General features: G+C 34.3%; 1 protein-coding gene and 1 long non-coding RNA gene across 3 annotated transcripts; one reads left to right on the forward strand and one right to left on the reverse strand.

The window, feature by feature from the left end:
* Window positions 1-1,430: 1,430 nt before the first annotated feature.
* LOC128242788 (vesicle-associated membrane protein/synaptobrevin-binding protein-like) lies at window positions 1,431-12,812 on the reverse strand. 2 transcript variants are annotated; one of them, XM_052960117.1, is made up of 7 exons: window positions 12,656-12,812; window positions 9,565-9,717; window positions 8,919-9,025; window positions 7,198-7,272; window positions 6,981-7,016; window positions 4,732-4,833; window positions 1,431-4,389 (listed from the first exon to the last, which is right to left on the reverse strand). In XM_052960117.1, the coding sequence occupies exons 1-7, from the start codon at window positions 12,711-12,713 to the stop codon at window positions 4,213-4,215; spliced, it is 708 nt and encodes a 235-aa protein (XP_052816077.1). In that variant the 5' UTR covers window positions 12,714-12,812; the 3' UTR covers window positions 1,431-4,212. The 2 variants fall into 2 exon arrangements, with proteins under 2 accessions (XP_052816077.1, XP_052816076.1); XM_052960116.1 differs by having other exon boundaries at window positions 6,873-7,016.
* Window positions 12,813-12,862: 50 nt separating this feature from the next.
* On the forward strand, window positions 12,863-22,870 carry LOC128242790 (uncharacterized). Its single transcript, XR_008262712.1, has 4 exons — window positions 12,863-13,007; window positions 17,005-17,163; window positions 17,405-17,574; window positions 19,082-22,870. It is a non-coding gene; the product is annotated as an uncharacterized LOC128242790 (long non-coding RNA).
* Window positions 22,871-24,049: the final 1,179 nt, after the last annotated feature.

Here is a 24,049-nt window from a genome sequence, read left to right on the forward strand (position 1 = left end):
TATCCTATTTTGACCATTAAAGTTAAATGAATTGTTATTGCAAGGCGTTTTAAAGTTGAAGAAGAACTTTTTAATAGCTATACTACATTCCACATGAATGTTGTATTGTGTGATACATACATTCTTAACATTGAAACATTTTCTACCCTTAACCTGGAAGAACAAGGAAAATCATAGATTAAGAACCAGCGATAGACCACAGGTTTCAATCCCTTGTTATGTGATCCAACATATTATGCTATATTCAATTGATCGCTCTCTGTCTGGCACTTAAAAAACAGAACGCTGGGAGATAAAGAATACAATTACTTGTGAATGTTTCTGTTACTGTATTCCTACCTCATTGCGAAATGGCTAAGCGAGAAAGTGATCTTTACTTGAAGAAGAAAAGTATAGAAAGGCCTATTAACATGTATAGACTATGCCCTCATGAATCCACAAGTCAACTCAGAGTTAATATAACAATCTGGCTGTTCATTTGACATAAAGGGTCATAACTTCAGATTTAATAATGATATCTGACTGTAAATCAAACTTGGTCAAGATGTTGTGCTCATAAAAATTGAAGCCAAGTTTGTTTAAGGGACTGTACACCAGATTGGCACCAAAAAAAGTTTTTTTCTGTAACGAATCTCAGGACAATTATTTAATAAAATGTTTTACTCTTTGATATCATAATTGTAAAAAAACACCAAAATGTAAAAAAAATAGAGTCGGAAACCTGGTTTGAACCGGTGTCGCCAAAATTGCAGTCCAGTGTTGTATCCACTGTGCTACAAAGGCTAACCCTACATCGTTGGACTATTTAAGTTATATACCTAACTTGGTAATATTACGTGATAACATCAACTAGCCAATCACGCATAAGGAATCAATTCTACTAGGTAGACATACCTAGTAATCTATTTTAATGGAAAAATACGAAAAAACTGCTAAAAATAAATTAATTGTAAACTGTGGTACTTATGTTAGTAAGTTTCAATGCATTGTACTCATCGATACCAAGTTTACGTCAGTTTTCAACAATTTTCTTCTTCTTTTTTTTCGCTATTTCATCATACGGAGAACAGCCCCTTTAAGGCATAACAAAACAACGTTTTTGTTTCCAGTTTCCATTGTTAACCATTATTTTGCCCCTGAAAGGTGGCAAATACTAGTTTTACCATTGACATTGCAACTTGGTGTGTTCAAGATTTGATAAAAAAAAAAACGTTCTAGTTTAAAGCGGATAACGATGATGCCAATTAACATGATCCCCACTCACCCATTTATTGACCCATGCTGGCAAACATAACTATGTGCCATGTGAGTAGGTGCAATTCTTCTGGAGTTACAATGACACAAAATCTTTTGGATGTGACGCAACGAATGCATTTCCTATATAGCCTCAGACATATCTATATGACCATAAAATAAAAACACAACATTGGTTGAAACATAAATGTGTTTATTGCAGTCAAGTGGGGAGTTTTCCATCGTTATAAAACAACAAACTAATCTTACAGCTTAAGAAAGAATAATTACACACATTGGCTGCACCATAAAAACATGAACAAAAATGTACAGATACATTAACATAGGTTTGTAATATACAAAATCAATGTAGTGTAAATGATCTATTAATGCACCACAAAGATTATACGTTGGTATCAAGATGAAACCTAGCAGCAATTATTAAAGTCTCAAATATCAAATATTTACATTTGCCTAGTCCTTTGTATAGAGAAAACTTGACATTCATATGGCAAGGGGTTAAGACATGATTGTTTATTTCAATATTGCTCTTTGATTGGATTAGTACAATTTCATCTAACCAATGATATAAGGCGTTACAAATATTGGCTATTCTTTTATACTAATGTATGTTTTTGATAACCTTTCTTTAACAATAAAGACTCGGTGGCAGTTATTACTTATTGTAAATGGTTTAATTATGAAAATGTAAATATAATGATCAAACATATTTGTTCTTGTGTCAATGCTGTTTGAACACTGGGGAGGGCATTCTTACAAACTTTTACAGAAGCTAGTATTATAGACGGCACATCATGGAATTTGCCCATGTGCCTTCCAGCATTCAAACAGTATGAACATACCAAAAAGGCAATAAATCCTACAATAACGTGTATTTCAATATAGTTCTTAACAGAAAGAAGAAGTCATATTGAAGCAGAGACTATTGTAGGACCATATATGATATATGTCGTTTACTCTGCAATGTCTGGTATCCCTTTATGACATACTATTAACAGTTCAAATTCAGTAGGTCTCTAATCTTCAATCACGGTCTCTAATCTTCAATCACGGTCTCTAATCTTCAATCACGGTCTCTAATCTTCAATCAAACGTCAACACATGCATGGAAACCAGTATCAATTATTAATGACAAAAATGATAAAATATATGTACAGAATAACGTTCTTGTAAATATTTATTTCCTAGTAGAGCTTTAGGTGCTTAGTGCTTGAAAGATAGAAAGTGCAAGAGTAAAAGTCATAATGAAGACTACATAAAGAATAAAGCCTATAATTGTTATAACATGATTTGTTATCATAAAATGGCTGAAGATAAATGATTTCTAGCAATCTAATACGCTGTGTCCCTCAGCAGTCATGTATCTTCCAGATAATAAAATACAGGTGCCCTTTATGCTTTTATTGTTTAATTCTTGCAATTTCTTGTGTTCATTTAAGGTATCAAGTATACAATGATGTGAATTTGTTTATGCCTGGTGACCCCTTACTATTTTCATATTATTTGATAGGATTTAATATGTAGAGCAAGTAAAAGTAAAACTATACAGAAAACTATAATACAAACAGGAGTTTTGGCCTTTAATGATTGCAAAATTGGTCATTTCACATCCCATTTCATTTGAAACTCCAATAACTCTATCTATAATGTTATTTATATCATATGTTTTATATTTTAGTAACCAGCAAACAATACTTGTTTTAAAATATCATGGGGTCACAGGATATCAACATTTATCATTATTGCCAATGGCTTCTGAAAATGACAAGATCATTTGTACATCAAAGACCTTAAAATATGCTAAACATTGAAGACATTTTGGCCAGATCACAGCAAAATGTAAATTGTGTTGATTCTAACTGTGTATACATTGTCTTGAATATATATGGTACACTTTAAAAGCTTCACTGACCAAAATCTTTTAAGTTTGATACATAATTTGTTATTCATAGAAATTCTTGTTGACAAGCATCTTTCAATGCCATTTTCATTTAGTATTCCAAAATAATCTTCAAAGTAATGAAAAGCTCCACAACATTCATGTTGATATAAAAAAAGTGGTAGCAAAGGTAAAAAATGCTCAATAAATACACTATTGAAGAGATTTATTACAAAAAGATTGTTTTCAGTGTGAATATGACAATATCAGACAGAAACATCCATAGTTAATGATTCACTTAATGTTCACAACAAATTGGTTAAATAAATGATACGGTAAAGCAACAAGTATATTATTGTTTCTTGACAGTGAAGTCAGGTCCTGTGGTGCCAATTAACGGACAGTATAACCAATGACGTGTGGGAGACACACCCAGTATCAACATTTCATCATGGACTATCAAACACAATTTGACGAACATTTTTTTGGCAAATGCTGAAAAACTTCCGACGCTTTGTTTTTAATCACAAATCTAATGAAGTTTTGCATCATTGGCCAACAGGAAAAATCAAACTATGGCTAAAAGGGTAAAAAATCCACATTACATTTTTGTCACAACATGTCAAAAATGCCATAAAAATCAACAGTTCTTGGTGAACCAATGCCATTACAAGAATGTAATCAAACATATAAACGGTTATTAATGTTCCACACTTGAAGCATGCTCACATATTTTCTTATCTTTGACATTGCACATAAAATTCCCCTTATAACTGCAGTGGCCCCATTCACACCTCGGTATAAATGATGTTATACTCGCTTACCAAGCAAAAAGGTCCTATTAAATATTAATAAAACATGAATGTTAATAATATGTGAAAGGGGTGAGAACTATAGAATTAAATTCAACATGATAGGGATAAAAATTATCATCAATAAAATAAATGTATAAATTCTAGTCTATGTTCAGAAATTGTTCATTATACTATAATCATGATTAGATCTTACAGATGTTAAAAATCAGAGGACCTTTTTGATTGGAGGACAATAAATAGACAACGTAGGACAGCATTTAGGGGCTACAGAAGGATCTTGCCGATCAGGACGCCTATGATCAAACACGCAATCAGGTATACATATGGGGGAAATGCAGAGGTTGCCATCGGCGATGGGGACTGCTGGGCATCTTGATAATTGTGAGGCGTCGATGATACGGTTTCTTTGTATGCTAATTTCCGCAATCTTGCTTCACTTTCCTGAAAATTAATATAACAAAGTTAATACATAAATATTACTTGGCCCTATTAGTTGTTGATTAGACAATGGTCAACAGCTTTCCATATAACTTTATTTTGCCGACTTTGTGCTTGGATTTTTAACTGGGAGAATTTAAATCAAAATGTCAATAATATGATTGCTGAAATAAGATGATGTACATAAATATAATTTCATTACATATCAACATTATGCTCAATGCATATATACATTGATGTATCTAAAATTCCCTATTGCTTTATTTTTTTTTAATATTTAACAGGAAAATAGTCCAGACTTCAATGCCTGGTCAGTCAATAATCAACCACACATGTAATCCCTACTTTAACGACTGAATTCTCATCTCTAAGTTTCTGTATTTCCTCCTGCAGACTTTTAACATCAGCATCTGGCTTGCGGGACACAGGCTCACCAGGGCTAGCAACCTACAAATACAGCAATAACCATGTTAGTTTTTAACTACTATCTTCCTTACAGTTTTTTAACGTAACAAGCAAATCTCAATTTATACAATACTATTTTACCAGTATGAATGCATGATTTAAACATTGTCCATAATCTTTAAAATGAAATACAACTGAAATTTATGGGTGCCATTTCGAAAGTTATATTGACAGTAGGTAATTACATAATTATTATTTTTTCAAAATCATTTATTTTATTATTTTACATTCAACATATATTTTTTAATTGTTTCTAGCACATGGCGCATGAAGAAAATATGGAAATCCTGTATAAACTGGTTCCGAGTATGTTATTTTCTAGAATGTATTTATGTTTTTACTTAAAACCATTCTCCATATCACGCCTGTTAATGACCTGTATCTGTTAGGTGTATATACAAGTACCAGTATATTCTGAAATAATCTATCCTCCAGTTACTGGTTGTCAAGTTATAAGTTGTTAGATGTTAAAATGTAACTGTTGTGAAAAAGGTTTATTAATTCATGGTTAAATTCAGAAAAAACTAAATTGTATGAGCATATTTTTTGAAATTGGGGCATTAAAATTTTCCATTTTATGCCAGGCATGGGTCAATGCAGGAAGGTATGAGGTGACAAAGGAACATTTAAATATAGAAAGTTTGGTTTACCCTTGAATTCAAGCTGCACTCTAACAGATTGACTTTTATTCCTTTTTGTCTCAGAATTAGTTTATCTTGGTATTAATGCCTTCAATTCATTCATATAAGATAACTCATAATAGAACAGATCTAAATCAATTGGGAAACTGCCAAAAATACTATTTTTTCTGAAATGGTCTTAAAGCTTTTAGCCATAAAACATCAATTCTCGAACATAAATATGAAAAACTGCGATCTGATCTTTTGTCACCAATCTTGTATCACTGGTTTCCTGACAAAAATTGACTTATTCCAAGACAAAAAACAAAAAAAGTTGTCAAAACAGTCAATCTGTGAGAGTGCAGCTTTAACCCCACATATAATGATGATTCTATTACTTTGCAACACAAAAAGCTTTGACATAAGAGATAAACAGCTAAGACTAGAAGCAAGACCTGTCACAGGAAAATGACAAATGCCCCTGATTCACCTTTGTCAGGCATTTGTTTACAATATACATGAATGTTTTGAAAAAAGATTGATTGAAATCACAAAGTTGCAACACTAGTATAGCTGAGACAAAAATCTATATTTGGAAACACTGACATTCAAATGTGCTGATATATGAAATATTGCTATGAAATCCTACTCAGTGAAGCTATATTTCAATTCAATATCAGTTACAAAATTACAGGGTTTTTTCCAGCTAATTTTGGTCAAATTTATGGAAACTTATCAGCTTTTTACATCGTTTTACATTTGGAAATTTTCATGCCATGTTACTTTGATAGAAAACCCTGCAATTACTTATTTCATTGATGTACTATGCATTACAAACATACATGGTCTGTTAAGGAAAAGTTCATGTTCATCAATTGAAACATGTTGGTGCTAAACTTGACTATTCTTCATTCAGAACTTGAAGTGCTCATATTTTAATTTTTAGTATAAATATTTAAAGTATAAAGCACACATGTTTAAACACACAATGTCTCAAGACGTCAACTTTAATGAGAAGTTCGGTCTGATTATAGTTTTGTTATACAAGGCCACTGTTTCTTCTTTTTAAACGTTCTAAATTTATGTGGATTAACATATTTATTTTTTTAAATTGATTTAAAATATACAATATTACAGAGACTTCAATAAATGAAAAATTAATTGAAACTTATTAATCAATTTAATTTTTTAACATATTTTAAATGTAGCTGGACTTGTGAATAATTATGTCTATTGAAAACAGTGGCCTGATAAGTTTCTGGCTACAAACCACTAGCACAACCACCACCACTAGCCAAGACTGTGAATCCAGATCCCACAGACTGAGAGAATCCAACTATGTGTAAGGTTCAAGCTACAGTGAGTGTTAGCCCTGCTATGCTGTGCAGTGCACGGCCTTACTTTCTGTGAAGGAACTTGAGATACAGGGGAGCCTGACTGACCCCCAGCCTGACCCCCTGGGGTCTGTGGCGGCTCAGTTTTCACAGCCTCCTGCTTCACTGCCCTCACCTTTTCTTCTTTAACAGGGGCCACAGCTGTCTGGTTCTGAAACAAGTACATAACTCATTATACTGGAATATTCAATTATTTAAACTTCATTGTTCTAATACATTAATACCTATTTCCATTTGAAAATAAATGTAATTATGAGTAGAACAATGCATCTGTATTTCAGTTATAAAACTCTGAATTCTGTAGCTAGTTAAAATAAGAATTGCATTGTTACCACGGAGTTGCCGGTGGGGTCAAGGACACACTTCAGTTTGGAGTCCATCAGCTTATCTGGTGACACCTCCTTCCACTGAAATGAAAAAAAAATGCTGCAAGTGTAAAACAGCTGAATGTCTAGCACAAATAATACACAGGTGTGAGCTCATCTATGCCCCCCCCCCCTGAGCGCCATGTTGTCAGGATTATATGGACAATTGAATGGAATATGCATGGACCGAAATGACAGCTGACTTGTCACTGACATTGGATGCCGTTGAGGCAGTTTTAAGATTATGACCATTCAAAGTGTGAGGATAGAGTGTGTTATGACCATGACCTTTGACTCGATGACCTCAAAATCCATAGGAGTCAGGTTGTCAATCAGCTGGTCAGCAAAAAATCTAAATGTCAAGTTTGAGGGCCATGGGTGCAGGCATTGACAAGTAATCACACAGACAAGCTTTTTTCGTTCAAGGTCACTGTAACCTTGACCTTTGACCCGATGATCCCTAAAATCATAAGGGGTCATCTACAGGTCAAACACAACTGCAAGTAAAGTTTGAGGGCTATGGGTGCAGGCATTGTCAAATTATCACTAGAAACATTTTCGCATTCAAGGTCACTGTGAACTTGACCTTTGACCCAATGACTCCTAAAATAATCAAGGGTCATCTCCTGGTCAGGCCCAACTTTCATGTCAAGTTTGATGATCATAGGTTCAGGCATTGTTGAGATATCACTGGGATATATTAAAAGGATCTTTTAATTATGCTTTTGAAACTTTATGGTGATCTATCACCCTTTTTTCAGCCTATGAAATAGCTGACACAAGTAAGGTGTGTTTTGTCTTTATGATATAAGAAGATTTAAAAAATAAAAAAATCGAAATCCGTTTTATTTTTATTTATTTCTCCTTTGGGACATTTTATTTTTATTTTTATTTCCTCCTCCTTACCCAACTTTTTGAAAAATCTCCCGTAAATCTAAAGATAAAAAACTCTGGCCTTTCTGTGACCTTGACCTTTGACCCGATGAGCCCCAAAAACAATAGGGGTCAGCTACTGGTCAGGCCCAACCTCCAAGTCAATTTTGAGGGCCATGGGTGCAGGCATTGTTGAGTTATTACTCATTTACTCGGACAAACATTTACCATTCAAGGTCATTGTGACCTTGACCTTTGGCCCGATGACCCCAAAAATCAATATGGGTCATCTACTGGTCAGGCCCAACCTCCAAGTCAGGTTTGATGACCATAGGTCTAGGCATTGTTGAGTAATCACTCGGACAAGCTTTAAAATTATTTTACCATTAAAGGTCACTGTGACCTTGACCTTTGACCCGATGAGCCCTAAAATCAATAGGGGTCATCTACTGGTCAGGCCTAACCTTCATGTCAAGTTTGATGACCATGTGTCCAGGAATTGTTGAGTTATCACTTGGACAAGCTTTGGTCTACCGACGGACCGACCTACCGACCGACATGTGCAAAGCAATATACCCCTCTTCTTCAAAGGGGGGCATAACTAGCATAAAAAAGGACCAAAATTTTCCACATGCTTACATAACCGAAGAGTTCATATACTGAAATTCAATGCATTGGGGACAGAAGGACTTGAAAGGCTGACAACCTATTTCAATGACAGTCACATGATTTAGAATTACCGTATTATCAGAGCAGTGATTGAAATTAGCACAAGTGTGCATCCTCAGATTAAGGGAAAGTAGCTTCCTACTCACCAATTGTTCTTGGTTTTCTATCTTCCCATCCGGTGCAAACATCGTCTGTACCATAAATTTGTGTTTGTTTTTCTCATTTGGATCATATTCAAAAGGCTGCAACATCACTGAAAACCCCCAAATATAATTCATATATATCAAAGGAAAATCTGGGTATTATTTATATAATAGCTCAAACATGCAAAAATAACACTCTCTTTAGGATCTGATTATCGTACAAGTCATCGCAATTAAATTGCCATTTAAACCAGATATGAAAGTCATCATCACTAAGGAATGACAACAGTATAGTATATAACCCCAAAATATTATTGTCATCAAATTTTTTTCCACAGTGAAAAAATAAACACATTAAAAATTGGGGGCTTTGAAAGACGGTCAGCCAATTAACTTGAAACATGACTATTTTTCAGACCTATTAAATAGAATTATATTTTGTAAATAAATACAAGCATATGTTGCATTTTCTGATGGCTTAACTGGTAAACCTCAAACAAATGATATCAACATGTTGCAATAATTATTTTGCTGACTGGTCCATTGAAAAGAGTATCTTATTTCTGGATGCTTAGAAGTTTTTAAGCTGAGAGACAATCATATCCTCTTTTTCCTCCTCTCAAAAGTTGAATCTTATATAAATACTCACCAGCCACTGTTATGTCCTGCTTAGGTTCTATAACCCCACTGTTTGGTCGAACACAGTATCGCTTTGGGGCTGTTGTCTTTACTTTGAAACATACTCTCTTATCAGAAGGATTTGTGAGGCGTAAATCTGCCGTGACAACCTCTGTGAATGGACCTGAAATGAAAATGGTTATGAACATCAAGTAAGCCTATATACTTTATTTGGGAAGCCCTATTTGTTTTTAGAATAAGTGAAATACTAATATTTAGATGATATTTAGTTATTGAATTAAGATTTTCTTGAGATATGGGTAAAATCTTTATTAGTTTATATATGAGGCACTCATTTTTATATGTTGAATTCCCCACTTTGATGATCATCGAATTTAAGATCTTTGTAGATGAGAACAATAAGATCCTTTCTTTTTCAACCCTTATACTTTCATTATGTTTCCTTTTCAGCCTTTTCAGCTTTTTATGCAATATTCGATAAGTTCATCATCTTGGAATATTGACGCTTGGTTTTCATTTTCAAGCATTTGATATGTCTAAGTATCATCTGTGAAAAGCTAAGTTCTTGATATTATGCTGTCTGGTAAGTCAGAAAGAGGATAGGTCCCAGGATACTGCTGTGGGGAACTACATGAAAATCTTGTCACTGTGAGAAGCTCCTGTTGAAGGCGATTCTTTCAAATTACTATATGTTTTAATACATATGTTAATGATTCCTCTTATTCTTATATACCATACCTTTTTAGGTAGTGGAACCCTATTAAACAATTTTAAAATCAAGGTACCTACAATATCAACAATTGTTACTTTTCTTTGGCTCCTGACCATTCTTCTAAAAATTCCAAAAGTTGAGAAAAGCATGTTGACAATATTTTCCTTTGAAATCAGTGATCGTGTTTATATATTAATAAGTTATTTTCCAGATGTTTTACCATGTGATCTCTTATCACTTTTCTAATATTGAACGGTACATGGGAATTACAAATATTGGTCTGTAGTTTTCCATAAAAAAAAATTCCCGCTTTATGTAGAGTCCACTCCTCGCAGAACTACCACTTTTCGTATTACTGGTAGATTTTCGGCATTGCGGACACAAATTGTAATTTGACAGTTACAACTCTGGGGAAACTGATCAAAATATCCTACTGTATCTAATTTTGATTAATTTATTTGCATACTTTTCTCTCATTGTGTTTCAAAACTTTTCTGATTTCAGAAGTAATGTTTTCTTACGGTTTTTGAGGTATATTAAATGCATATCACGTGACTTTGACACTGCCAAAAATTCTATAATGCTTTATAATCTAATCATTTCCATTTTTTACCTAGAAAACAATGGTTTTAATATTTCTAAAACAAAATATTCATACTTATACTGTTACTTTCATAAAATAGAACAACTGAAAGCTTAATTACGTTCATTTAAAAAAAGGGAAGGTATTACGACAATATCTTCAAATATGATTTCAAAGGTAAATTAATAGTGAATTGAATTAAATTTATATATGTACTGTTATGGAATATGTTTTCTTATATTACGAAGAAAAACGAACGATTGAGAAGTCATTGACTGATTTTAATAGATGAAATAAATAAAATGTTATCATTTAATTTCAGAAGTAGCAATGTAGTACTTAGCAATGCATACAACCCAGAATTCTGCTTTGAGATCAATAAAATTCAATATGATCCAGCAATCACTGGCGCAACGATAATAAAACCTCTGCAGAAAAACCAGCAAGTTGGTGAAACATGGCCGATATTAGCAAGGTAAGCGGATTACTTACATGCCGAGAAAAATGACGAAACGTGTGGAGTGTACTGTATTGCACTTTCATTGCCGGATTTTCAAATATTTGGGAACCTCCTTGATTGAGGTCAATAAATTTGATGTGTTTTTTTTTTTTACTGTTGTCCTTTTCCATTGGATAATTGTTTACTAAATTATATTCAGTTTAATTTGATGCGCTGCCTTGCCCATGACGGCACATATTGGGTATGTCTTCAAAAGTTTACTTTGTAAATGTTTCTCATAAAGGCATCAATTCCAGGTGTAAAATTCTGCATTAGTGCTTCTTTGGTAACAAGACATTTGTTACAATGTTAATTCATTTATTCTTACTATAGCTTAATCAGACAAAATTGAGCAATATTGCCAGATTGAACTGTTAATATTTTCTTTACATTCATATTTAGTGTAAAATAATAGACGTGTTATACAGGATTCTTCCAATCCCTAACGTCTAAACGGGAATGTGCAAAAACGGGGGTGTTTTAAAAATATTGAAATTGTTTTAAGTGAAGTATTTTATGGTTGAAATTGTATCATAAAGAGTTATATTCATATTTTACCATGTAAGTGAAATGCTATTTTGCACAAAACAAGCATTTAATGCATTAAAACAAGTTGTTTACCTTTCCAATAAAACGAAAAATGACTGACACAGACAACAATTATGCGAAGGGGGTCAACTCGATACAGTCGTAATAACTCGGCCTCCTCCGACAAAGCTTCGAAATAGACCTCGTTATACAATCGTAACAACTTGGCCATGGCCGAAATGTTCCGAGCGATTTAAAACTGTGCCCTGAAGCCTTGCAGGTGCCCTTCATGTATGTATCATTATGTTTTGACAGAATGAAATGAAGAAAAGCTGTCAAACTCATAATTATAAGTTGGATATTTATTTTTTGTGTACGGAACTAATATAACATTATCTGGTAATATTTCTTGTTTTTATGATATTTTATAGACGCTGTATGCTTTAACCTGGAATCCTGATCTGAACAACTACCCACTTTTGATACTAAACAATTTGTACGTGAAGGATTTGCCATATCAAAAATCTAAAAAAAATCTGTCAACGTAGAATTATTTGGACTACATTCATATTCTACAGTAGGTTTAATTTACATCTTGCCCTTGAACTGTACTTGGATTGACGGAATCTACGTTTTCAGGTATAAAATAAAGGTACTCAAAGGGAAAGGGGGTTACACCCTCAAAAAGAAACCCAAAATATAATTGCACCTTACTGTACTGCAAAAAAGGAACAAATTAAAAGAAATCTTTACATGTAAAAATGATGGTGAATATTTACCTTTGAATGAAAGTTCAATACTAGGTTCGATCTTTAGAACTTGTTCTAATTTAGACATTTTGATAGGAAATAGTTAAATTTAGGTATTATTTCGAAAAAATTATGAATTTCCACATCTGACACTTTGTGCGTAAAAATTAAATACAGTATGGATTTTGATAAACGACAGTGTGGATTTAGGCAGGTGCGTGTTTACACAATTACGTCATTGATATCTGTGTAAAACACATGAGTACACCACAGCGAACAAAATTGCTGGTTTGTAAAACCTTGGAAGAGGCTTTAAGGAAAATCCAGGAGCTGGAAATGCAAGATAATTTGTGCCTCTAGTACGAAGAATTTTGGGAAGACGGTATTAAATATTTCCATAATTTTATGCATTATTTAACTATTGATGCTGGCAAATCATTTTTTTCAGCAAAGCACACAGTGATTTGGTGGGAATGAGCTGAATTTTGACCTTTACAAAATTTATTGACATTTAACCTAAACTAACCTAAACAAGTTAAACAAATGACAATTGGCTTTATAATGGTAGTCCTAGTTGGGCCTCATGTTCTACAGCACTGTAGTTTATCAAATGACCATATATCTTTATACTGGTAGTCATAGCTGGGGGACACGTTCTAAAGCACTGTAGTTTATCAAATGACAATATATCTTTATACTTGTGATCATAGGTGGGGGACACATTCTAAAGCACTGTAGATTATCAAATGACCATATATCTTTATACTGGTAGTAATAGCTTTGGGATACGTTCTAAAGCACTGTAGTTTATCAAATGACCATATATCTTTATACTGGTAGTCATAGCTGGGGGACACGTTCTAAAGCACTGTAGTTTATCAAATGACAATATATCTTTATACTTGTGATCATAGGTGGGGGACACATTCTAAAGCACTGTAGATTATCAAATGACCATATATCTTTATACTGGTAGTAATAGCTTTGGGATACGTTCTAAAGCACTGTAGTTTATCAAATGACCATATATCTTTATACTGGTAGTCATAGCTGGGGGACACGTTCTAAAGCACTGTAGTTTATCAAATGACCATATATCTTTATACAGGTATTCATAGCTGTGGGACACGTTCTAAAGCACTGTAGTTTATCAAATGACCATATATCTTTATACTAGTAGTCATAGCTGGGAGACACGTTCTAAAGCACTGTAGTTTATCAAATGACCATATATCTTTATACAGGTAGTAATAGTTTTGAGACACGTTCTAAAGCACTGTAGTTTATCAAATGACCATATATCTTTCAACAGGTAGTCATAGCTGGGGGACACGTTCTAAAGCACTGTAGTTTATCAAATGACCATATATCTTTATACTGGTAGTCATAGCTGGGGGACACGTTCTAAAGCACTGTAGTTTATCAAATGACCATATATCTTTATACAGGTAGTCATAGCTGGGGGACACGTTCTAAAGCACTGTAGTTTATCAAATGACCATATATCTTTATACTGGTAGTCATAGCTCGGGAACACGTTCTAAAGCACTGTAGTTTATCAAATGACCATATATCTTTCAACAGGTAGTCATAGCTGGGGGACACGTTCTAAAGCACTGTAGTTTATCAAATGACCATATATCTTTATACTGGTAGTCATAGCTGGGGGACACGTTCTAAAGCACTGTAGTTTATCAAATGACCATATATCTTTATACAGGTAGTCATAGCTGGGGGACACGTTCTAAAGCACTGTAGTTTATCAAATGACCATATATCTTTATACTGGTAGTCATAGCTCGGGAACACGTTCTAAAGCACTGTAGTTTATCAAATGACCATATATCTTTATACTGGTAGTAAAAGCTTTGGGACACGTTCTAAAGCACTGTAGTTTATCAAATCACCATATATCTTTATACGGGTAGACATAGCTGGAGGACACGTTCTAAAGCACTGTAGTTTATCAAATGACCATATATCTTTATACGGGTAGTCATAGCTGGGGGACACGTTCTAAAGCACTGTAGTTTATCAAATGACCATATATCTTTATACTGGTAGTCATAGCTTTGGGACACGTTCTAAAGCACTGTAGTTTATCAAATGACCATATATCTTTATACTGGTAGTAATAGCTTTGGGACACGTTCTAAAGCACTGTAGTTTATCAAATGACCATATATCTTTATACTGGTAGTCATAGCTGGGGGACACGTTCTAAAGCACTGTAGTTTATCAAATCACCATATATCGTTATACTGGTAGTCATAGCTTTGGGACACGTTCTAAAGCACTGTAGTTTATCAAATGACCATATATCTTTATACTGGTAGTCATAGCTGGGGGACACGTTCTAAAGCACTGTAGTTTATCAAATGACCATATATCTTTATACTGGTAGTCATAGCTCGGGAACACGTTCTAAAGCACTGTAGTTTATCAAATGACCATATATCTTTATACTGGTAGTAAAAGCTTTGGGACACGTTCTAAAGCACTGTAGTTTATCAAATCACCATATATCTTTATACGGGTAGACATAGCTGGAGGACACGTTCTAAAGCACTGTAGTTTATCAAATGACCATATATCTTTATACGGGTAGTCATAGCTGGGGGACACGTTCTAAAGCACTGTAGTTTATCAAATGACCATATATCTTTATACTGGTAGTCATAGCTTTGGGACACGTTCTAAAGCACTGTAGTTTATCAAATGACCATATATCTTTATACTGGTAGTAATAGCTTTGGGACACGTTCTAAAGCACTGTAGTTTATCAAATGACCATATATCTTTATACTGGTAGTCATAGCTGGGGGACACGTTCTAAAGCACTGTAGTTTATCAAATCACCATATATCGTTATACTGGTAGTCATAGCTTTGGGACACGTTCTAAAGCACTGTAGTTTATCAAATGACCATATATCTTTATACTGGTAGTCATAGCTGGGGGACACGTTCTAAAGCACTGTAGTTTATCAAATGACCATATATCTTTATACAGGTAGTCATAGCTGGAGAACATGTTCTAAAGCACTGTAGTTTATCAAATGACCATATATCTTTATGCAGGTAGTCATAGCTGGGGGACACGTTCTAAAGCACTGTAGTTTATCAAATGACCATATATCTTTATACTGGTAGTCATAGCTGGGGGACACGTTCTAAAGCACTGTAGTTTATCAGATCACCATATATCGTTATACTGGTAGTCATAGCTGGGGGACACGTTCTAAAGCACTGTAGTTTATCAAATCACCATATATCGTTATACTGGTAGTCATAGCTGGGGGACACGTTCTAAAGCACTGTAGTTTATCAAATGACCATATATCTTTATACTGGTAGTAATAGATGGGGGACACGTTCTAAAGCACTGTAGTTTATCAAATGACCATATATCTTTATACTGGTAGTCATAGCTGGGGGACACATTCTAAAGCACTGTAGTTTATCAAATGACCATATATCTTTATACAGGTAGTCATAGCTGGGAGACACATTCTAAAGTACTGTAGTTTATCAAATCACCATATATCTTTATACAGGTAGTCATAGCTGGGGGACACGTTCTAAAGCACTGTAGTTTATCAAATCACCATATATCTTTATACTGGTAGTCATAGCTGGGGTACACGTTCTAAAGCACTGTAGTTTATCAAATGACCTTATATCTTGATACTGGTAGTAATAGCTTTGGGACATGTTCTAAAGCACTGTAGTTTGTCAAATGACCATATATCTTTATACAGGTAGTCATAGCTCGAGGACACGTTCTAAAGCACTGTAGTTTATCAAATGACCATATATCATTATACTGATAGTAATAGCTTTGGGACACATTCTAAAGCACTGTAGTTTGTCAAATGACCATATATCTTTATACAGGTAGTCATAGCTGGAGGACACGTTCTAAAGCACTGTAGTTTATCAAATCACCATATATCTTTATACTGGTAGTCATAGCTGGGGGACACGTTCTAAAGCACTGTAGTTTATCAAATGACCATATATCTTTATACAGGTAGTCATAGCTGGGGGACATGTTCTAAAGCACTATAGTTTATCAAATGACCATATATCTCTATACTAGTTATCATAGCTTTGGGACACGTTCTAAAGCACTGTAGTTAACAGATGACTGTATATACTCCGGTACATATCTATACCTAACACTGGTTTATATGGCAGGAAGTATATTGTCTTCAGCTGTGTTCTTATTCCACTGACCATACACATTCATATTAGAGATTTTGACTGGACTTTACCTTAAAAGCTCTGTTTTTTTATTAAATTCTCTTACCATATAACTCTATAAAGGTGACTTTCTCATGCACTGTAGGTCAATTGACAGATGTTCATTTTTTTTAGATTTGGCCTAAAAAGACCTGTAGCAGTTAACAAGCTATTAGATGCACAATAGCACTAAATGACCACCACCACTATCACCCTAAAGTGTGTGCTTGGTATCTGTCTACACGTGCTTGCTTCTGGAATGTTGAAGAACAAACTGTGTTGAAACGCCAACTGGTAAGACTGTGCTTTGTGTTTGTAATTTTGTATGATAAGACATTTATTGTTTCCGCCAGGCCTAAAGGAAATGTTTATGAACAAGTACAGGTCTATACACAAGTACAGGATTGAAATATAAACAACGATTTAAAGAGTATTGAGTTGATGAGTGAGAACAAAAATGATATACCCATGTACATTTACATGTTCAATAAATAGTGCATCTCATACTCTGAATAATAATTCATTTTGCTATTAGGAGTTGGTCATGGACCTTTGCCGCCCTTCATCCAGAGCCTTCCACAGAGATGGCAGATATATCGCTGCCTGGACCAACAGTTGACCATGCCGTTGAGTCCATGAAAACATCTACAGAATTACATCTGCGGCCGTGGCTATTAATGGATACATTCTGCACCACTTCCATGTGTAAGAATAGAACTTTCCAAGTCCTCAGCATAAGCATTTCTGTATTTAAAACGAAAAATAATTTAAAAATAAATAAATATAGTTTTAAATAATTATATACAGGCAAAGTAAATTATATAATTTGTTTCATGAATGTGTTTTTTTTTTAATTGCTGTTAAAGCAACAGTGTGCACCAGATGATCAAATTGCAAGTTTATTAAGTTTAGCAGTTATTTCATATTTTTCCATTCAAAAAGATTACTGGGTATGTCTACCTAGTAGAATTAATTTCTTATGCATGATTGGCTAGTCGATGTTATCACATGATATAACCAAGTTAGGTGTATAGCTTTAATATACCACTTGATTGAAGTAAGCCTTCGTAGCACAGTTGATACAACACTGGACTTCAATTTCGGTGACACATTTTTTTTACATGTTTGTACTTTTTTTACAATTATGACATAAAAGCGTAACACATTCTATTAAATAATTGTCCTGAGATATGTTACAGAAAAAAAACTTTTTTAGTGCCAATCTGGTGTACAGTCCCTTTAAGGCCTTATACCGTACTTGTAGACTTATTGTGTATGATAGTCTGTTTAATCATTTTATTATACCCCCCAAAACAAAGTTTGGGGGGGGGGGGGGTATACTGGAATCGGGTTGTCCGTCTGTCTGTCCGTCCGTCTGTCCGTCTGTTTTTTTTTTGTCCGGGATTCATCTTTGTCGTTATTGAACAAATCTTTTTCAAACTTTCAGATATTAATGGCCATGATGTAAACTTGCGCCTCTGTGAAACTGGTACGGGTCACATGACCCTGACCAGAGTTATCTCCCCTTGATGTGTTAAAGTAGGCAAAATAAGCCCTGTCCGGGATTCATCTTTGTTATTATTCAACAAATCTTTATCAAACTTTCAGAAATTAATGGCCATGATGTAAACTTGCGCCTCTGTGAAATTGGTACGGGTCACATGACCCTGACCAGAGTTATCTCCCCTTGATGTGTTAAAGTAGGCAAAATAAGCCCTGTCCGGGATTCATCTTTGTTATTATTCAACAAATCTTTATCAAACTTTCAGAAATTAATGGCCATGTTGTAAACTTTCGCCTCTGTGAATTTGGTACAGGTCACATGACCCTGACTGAAGTTATCTCCCCTTGATGTGTTAAAGTAGGCAAAATAAGCCCTGTCCGGGATTCATCTTTGTTATTATTCAACAAATCTTTATCAAACTTTCAGAAATTAATGGCCATGTTGTAAACTTTCGCCTCTGTGAATTTGGTACAGGTCACATGACCCTGACTGGAGTTATCTCCCCTTGTAGGCAAAATTAGCTTTGTCCGGCCTAACTCCAGGGCAAACAACCTAGACATGGAAGGGTGGGGGGTATTCGTTAGCCTATGGCTTACAGTTCTAGTTGTATATGGGCAACATTTTATGTAACATCACTTTATGTAAAAAAAATTATAAAAAGTCACTGTGAATATAAACAGTTTTCAAATATGTACATTAAAATTGCAGGCTGTCAGTTTGAAACGTCTCTACTCTGACAGAAGGAAGGGAATGAATACCCAGGATTGTTCCTCAGGAAAATCTCTTCAACAAGCTGTTGTCAGTTTGCATGCTCTTTGGATGGAATTACCCTACCTTGGCTTGCAGAGAATCTGTGATATAAAAGACCTCTTTTGTGCTGCATTGTGTCATTGATTTATTGTATTTTATATGTATTATGCCACTATTGTAAAAACAAATGGGCATATGTTTTAGCATATGTTTTCAAACAGACACATTTATATTTTTGAATAATTTGAAAATACATTTTGTTGGTTGACTTCACACCATGAAACATTAATGGTAGGTTATATTTGACCAGAACATGACAAGTATTGTTTTCGGAGTTTTTTGCTCGAAGGTGAAGGTAATGGCTAACAGTGGTTATTCTGCACAATGAACCTTGAATTCTTTGACCTAGGACCATTAATATTTAGTGATTGATATATCAGTCCAACTCATATGTGAAAGGGACATGATGAAATTGAGCAAGAGCTTATTAGCATTGCAAATTATTATTTGTTCATTTTTAGCTCGACTATTCGAAGAATAGGTGGGCTATACTATCATTAACAATTCTGCGTTAAAGTTTTCATTTTATGTAATAAAATCAAGAGTTTTTATCCAATGGTAATCAAACTTGGTCAGACTATTTGTCGGCATGTTATCTTGAAGATGTATGAATATGGGTCATCCCTGGTCAAATTCTAGGTCACTAGGTCACATCTTAGAGAAAATATTTCCATGTCATAAATTCAACATTTTTTTCATATCTTTATGAAACTTGGTCAGAATATTTGTCTGCATACTATCTTGAAAGTTTTTTAATATGGGTCATCCCGGGTCAAATTCTAGGTCACTAGGTCAAATCTTAGGAAAATCATTCCACATCATAAATTGAACAATTTTTGTCAAATCTTTATGAAACTTGGTCAGAATATTTGTCTGCATAATATCTTAAAAGTTTTATAATATGGGTCATCCCCGGTCAAAACCTAGGTCACAAGGTCAAATTTTAGAAGAAAGAATCCCACAGTCATAAAAATTCATTAATTTTAGTCAAATCTTTTTTAAACTTGGTCAGAATATTTGTCTACATGTTGTCTTAATCATTTGTGAATATAGGTCACCTCAGATCAAAAACTAGGTCACTAGGTCAAATCTTAGGAAATACTTTCCTGATGTCATAAAAAAAATCTATGCTTACCAAAGCTATCCATATCAGTTAATAACTAAATTCAATTGTTATTTTATAAACACACATCCCAATCATGAATTTCAGATCTAACCATATTTTTCAAAAATTTAAATTTTAATTAACTTTAAAAATATTTGTGTACATGAAATCTTAGATGATAAAGTGTGTCATCTAGGGTCAAAAACTAGGTCTCTGGGACAGATCTTTTTGGAAAAGCTGATGTATTTATAAAATGTTCGTTTTTCCTCACACAAATGGAATAATTTCTGTTGATCAGGTTATTTGTATGAATGATATCTCCGATAAATATAAATATGGGTCTTTTTGGTTAAAAATACTAGGTCATTAGCTCAAATCCTAGGTTTGCAAAATTGCATTGTCAAATAAAAAATCAAGCTTTATGCGGCGTTGCCGCGTTGGCGTCTTGTTATTTTTTTATTTTGACAGGCACATTTTTATAATCTTAACCAAATCAAACCTTGTTTTGTCACATTGTGATTCTTATTCACTTTTTTATTTGATTGTTTTATTGCTTTTTACAGGCACATATCACACTATTATTGTATTTACGTCCAATTCCAAGAGGCGTAGTAGAGCGCACTGTTTTACGACAGCTCTTGTTAACCTGTAAAGTGAAACCTGGTTATAAAAATGACATGACTGTGTCATTGTGTTGGCAGGCCAGGAGGAGGGCAGCATCAAATACATCTACAAACTTAGTATACAAAGTATTATAGAATTGCTTTCGGGGCCCATAGGATCAAGGTCACTAAAACAAAAAAATATTGAAACTTAATAGCACAACAAAGGCTTAATTAATTAGGTTTGTCTGTCAATCATTGAAAACTTGTTGTTTTTTTTGCATTGCAGCATTTCATGCTTAATTTTTATTTTGTCTCTTTATTGCATATTACCTTTATCATTATTGTATTCATTTCTAAGACAAAGCAGCATATAGTTGAGGGCACTGCCCCATGACAGCTCTTAAAAAGAATACAATAGTGATATACCCTGATATAGGTAGTTTTGGTACATTATCACGGTTTTAATTTTAGCTTTACTGGCCAAAGATCAGAATATCTGATGTGATGGTAATGTGTACGTAGTATGTGCTTCCTAGCGCCTGTAAACAATTGCTTGTGAACACCATACAGTCTTTAGTTATGATTGTATCTCAATAAAACAGTATTTAGATATCCAATAGAGCTCGGTTCCTTTCGAAAACCAGTCAGATCTGCCCATGCATGCCTAGATTATGGGCCTTGAACGTCTGTGCGACTGTAAACAATTGCTTGTGAACATGGTACAGTCTTCAGTTTTAATTGTATATAGATGAAACTTGTACAGTATTAAGATATCAATTAGAGCTTGGTTCCTTTCGAAAACCAGATCTGCCCATGCATACCTAGATTATGGGCCTCAAAAGTAAAAAAAAATGCTATTTTTAGCCAAGTCTACATGAGCGAAGTCTATTTTTAGACAAGTTTACATGTAAAGTCACAAATTCATGTGAAAAATTGTTCAAATTAGGCCCCTGGGGTCATTATTGGCCACGCCACTGGGTTCACCGGTTTGGTATACTAAATTGGGAAATGTTTGAAAATCTTTATGTCTGAAACAACTATGCAGACCCTTGTTATTTTGAATAAGGATTATTTTATTGGTCTGCTACCATGGTTGTTCAAATTATGCCCCTAGGGTCAAAACTGGCACTGCCCCCAGGGGTCACAAGTTTTTTAAGAAATATTTTCAAAATCTTCTTGTTTCAAACCACAAGGCTCATATCTTTGATATTTGTTGTGGAGCATTATATGTAGACCGTCTAGCAAAACAGTTGAAATTATGTGCCCTGGGCCGGGGCCACCATCCATTTAGTCCTTTTAAAGCTATAAAAATGAAAATTTGACCAATAGTACAGTTTTGTAGCAAATTTTATTCTCCTCAGATGACCTTTACTTGGCACATATTAGAATACTAGTAGTTCATGCAACTAATCTGCTTACAACACTTTCTGTTCTCAGATGTTAAATGTGCAACGTTTTAAGCTAACTCAAACACAAAACGTGAACAATATGTTTGTTGGCTATTACTCATACAAACATGCTCTAGATCAAAAATAACCACATGAGCCATGCCACTAGAGCATAGGCACTCATGGGCCTCTTGTTTTTTTTAGAAAAAAAGCATACTGACCAACCCTATTTATTTTAGAAGTTAGCTGAAACTAAGAACTTTTTTTACCTTACTTTTATATTAGATTGTGTATTGCTAAGATTTTTGCTTAAAGCTCCATTTAAGGTAACTGTTCATCTCAAATGTAACAGCTTTTGCCTTCAAACTTTTAAAATTTCATTGAACCAGTGGGTTCATCATGATGCACATCTGTAAATGTTTCTTCCTAATATGGGCTTTTATGTATGCAAACAGAACATCGAACAATTGGCTTTCTGTGTAAAGTAAACCCTGTCCAGAACATTTGTCAAATTGCTGTGTCAGCACTTGTTTGAATGGATTTATTTTATTTTCATATTATGATTTCAAATAAAGTATTTAAAAATGTTGATTTCTTGTATAAAGTGATTACTACAATCCTTATAAGGTCAACAGGAAGCTTGAAAAAGTATCTGTTACATGTATTAAGGCATGATTAAAATCATTTTTCCATTTTGCAAAAAGCAGATGGTTAATTAATACCACCTTCAGGTAGTCATGATGAACTCTTCAAAGATATCCCAGGTAAAGGTAGTCACGATAAACTCTTTCAAGTTATCCCAGGTATGCATGGTCACCTCTTAAAAGATATCCCAGGTATTCATGATCACCTCTTCAAAGATATCCCAGTTATTCATGATCACCTCTTCAAAGATATCCCAGTTATTCATGATCACCTCTTCAAAGATATCTATCCCAGGTAGTCATGATCACCTCTTCAAAGATATCTATCCCAGATAGTCATGATCACCTCTTCACAAAGATATCCCAGGCAGTCATGATCAACTCTTCAAAGATATCTCAGGTATTCATGATCACCTCTTTAAAGATATCCTAGGTAGTCATGATCAACTCTTTAAAAATATCCCAGATATTCATGATCATCACCTCTTCAAAAATATCTCAGGTATTCATGATCACCTCTTCAAAGATATCCTAGGTAGTCATGATCAACTCTTTAAAAATATCCCAGGCCAGATATTCATGATCACCTCTTCAAAGATATCCCAGGTAGTCATGATCACCTCTTCAAAGATATCCCAGGTAGTCATGATCAACTATTAAAAGATATCCCAGATATTCATGATCACCTCTAAAAGATATCCCAGGTAGTCATGATCCCCTCTTCACAGATATCCCAGGTAGTCATGATCAACTCTTAAAAAATATCCCAGATATTCATGATCCCCTCTTCAAAGATATCCCAGGTAGTAATGATCAACTCTTAAAAGATAACCCAGGTAGTCATGATCAACTCTTTAAAGATTTCCCTTTGTAACCATGCAGTTGTTGCAAGCATACTTTAAAGCCCTGGTGAAGGGGAGATCAATGCAAACTGAACATGGATGGTTTGTGTGGAAATGAGCCCACTTTTTTGGTAGAAAGTTCTATGTGATTAGTTAAACAACAGGTCAAATTGCAGATGATGTTAGCAAAATGATGCATGAAGTTAAATGACAGGCCATAGCTGTCAGACTCGAAAGGAAATTCACTTGGTGGTTTAAGCGTGAACAAAAGCCAAGATCAAT

The sequence above is a fragment of the Mya arenaria genome, chromosome 8 (genome assembly GCF_026914265.1).
Source record: "Mya arenaria isolate MELC-2E11 chromosome 8, ASM2691426v1".
NCBI lineage: Eukaryota > Metazoa > Mollusca > Bivalvia > Myida > Myidae > Mya > Mya arenaria.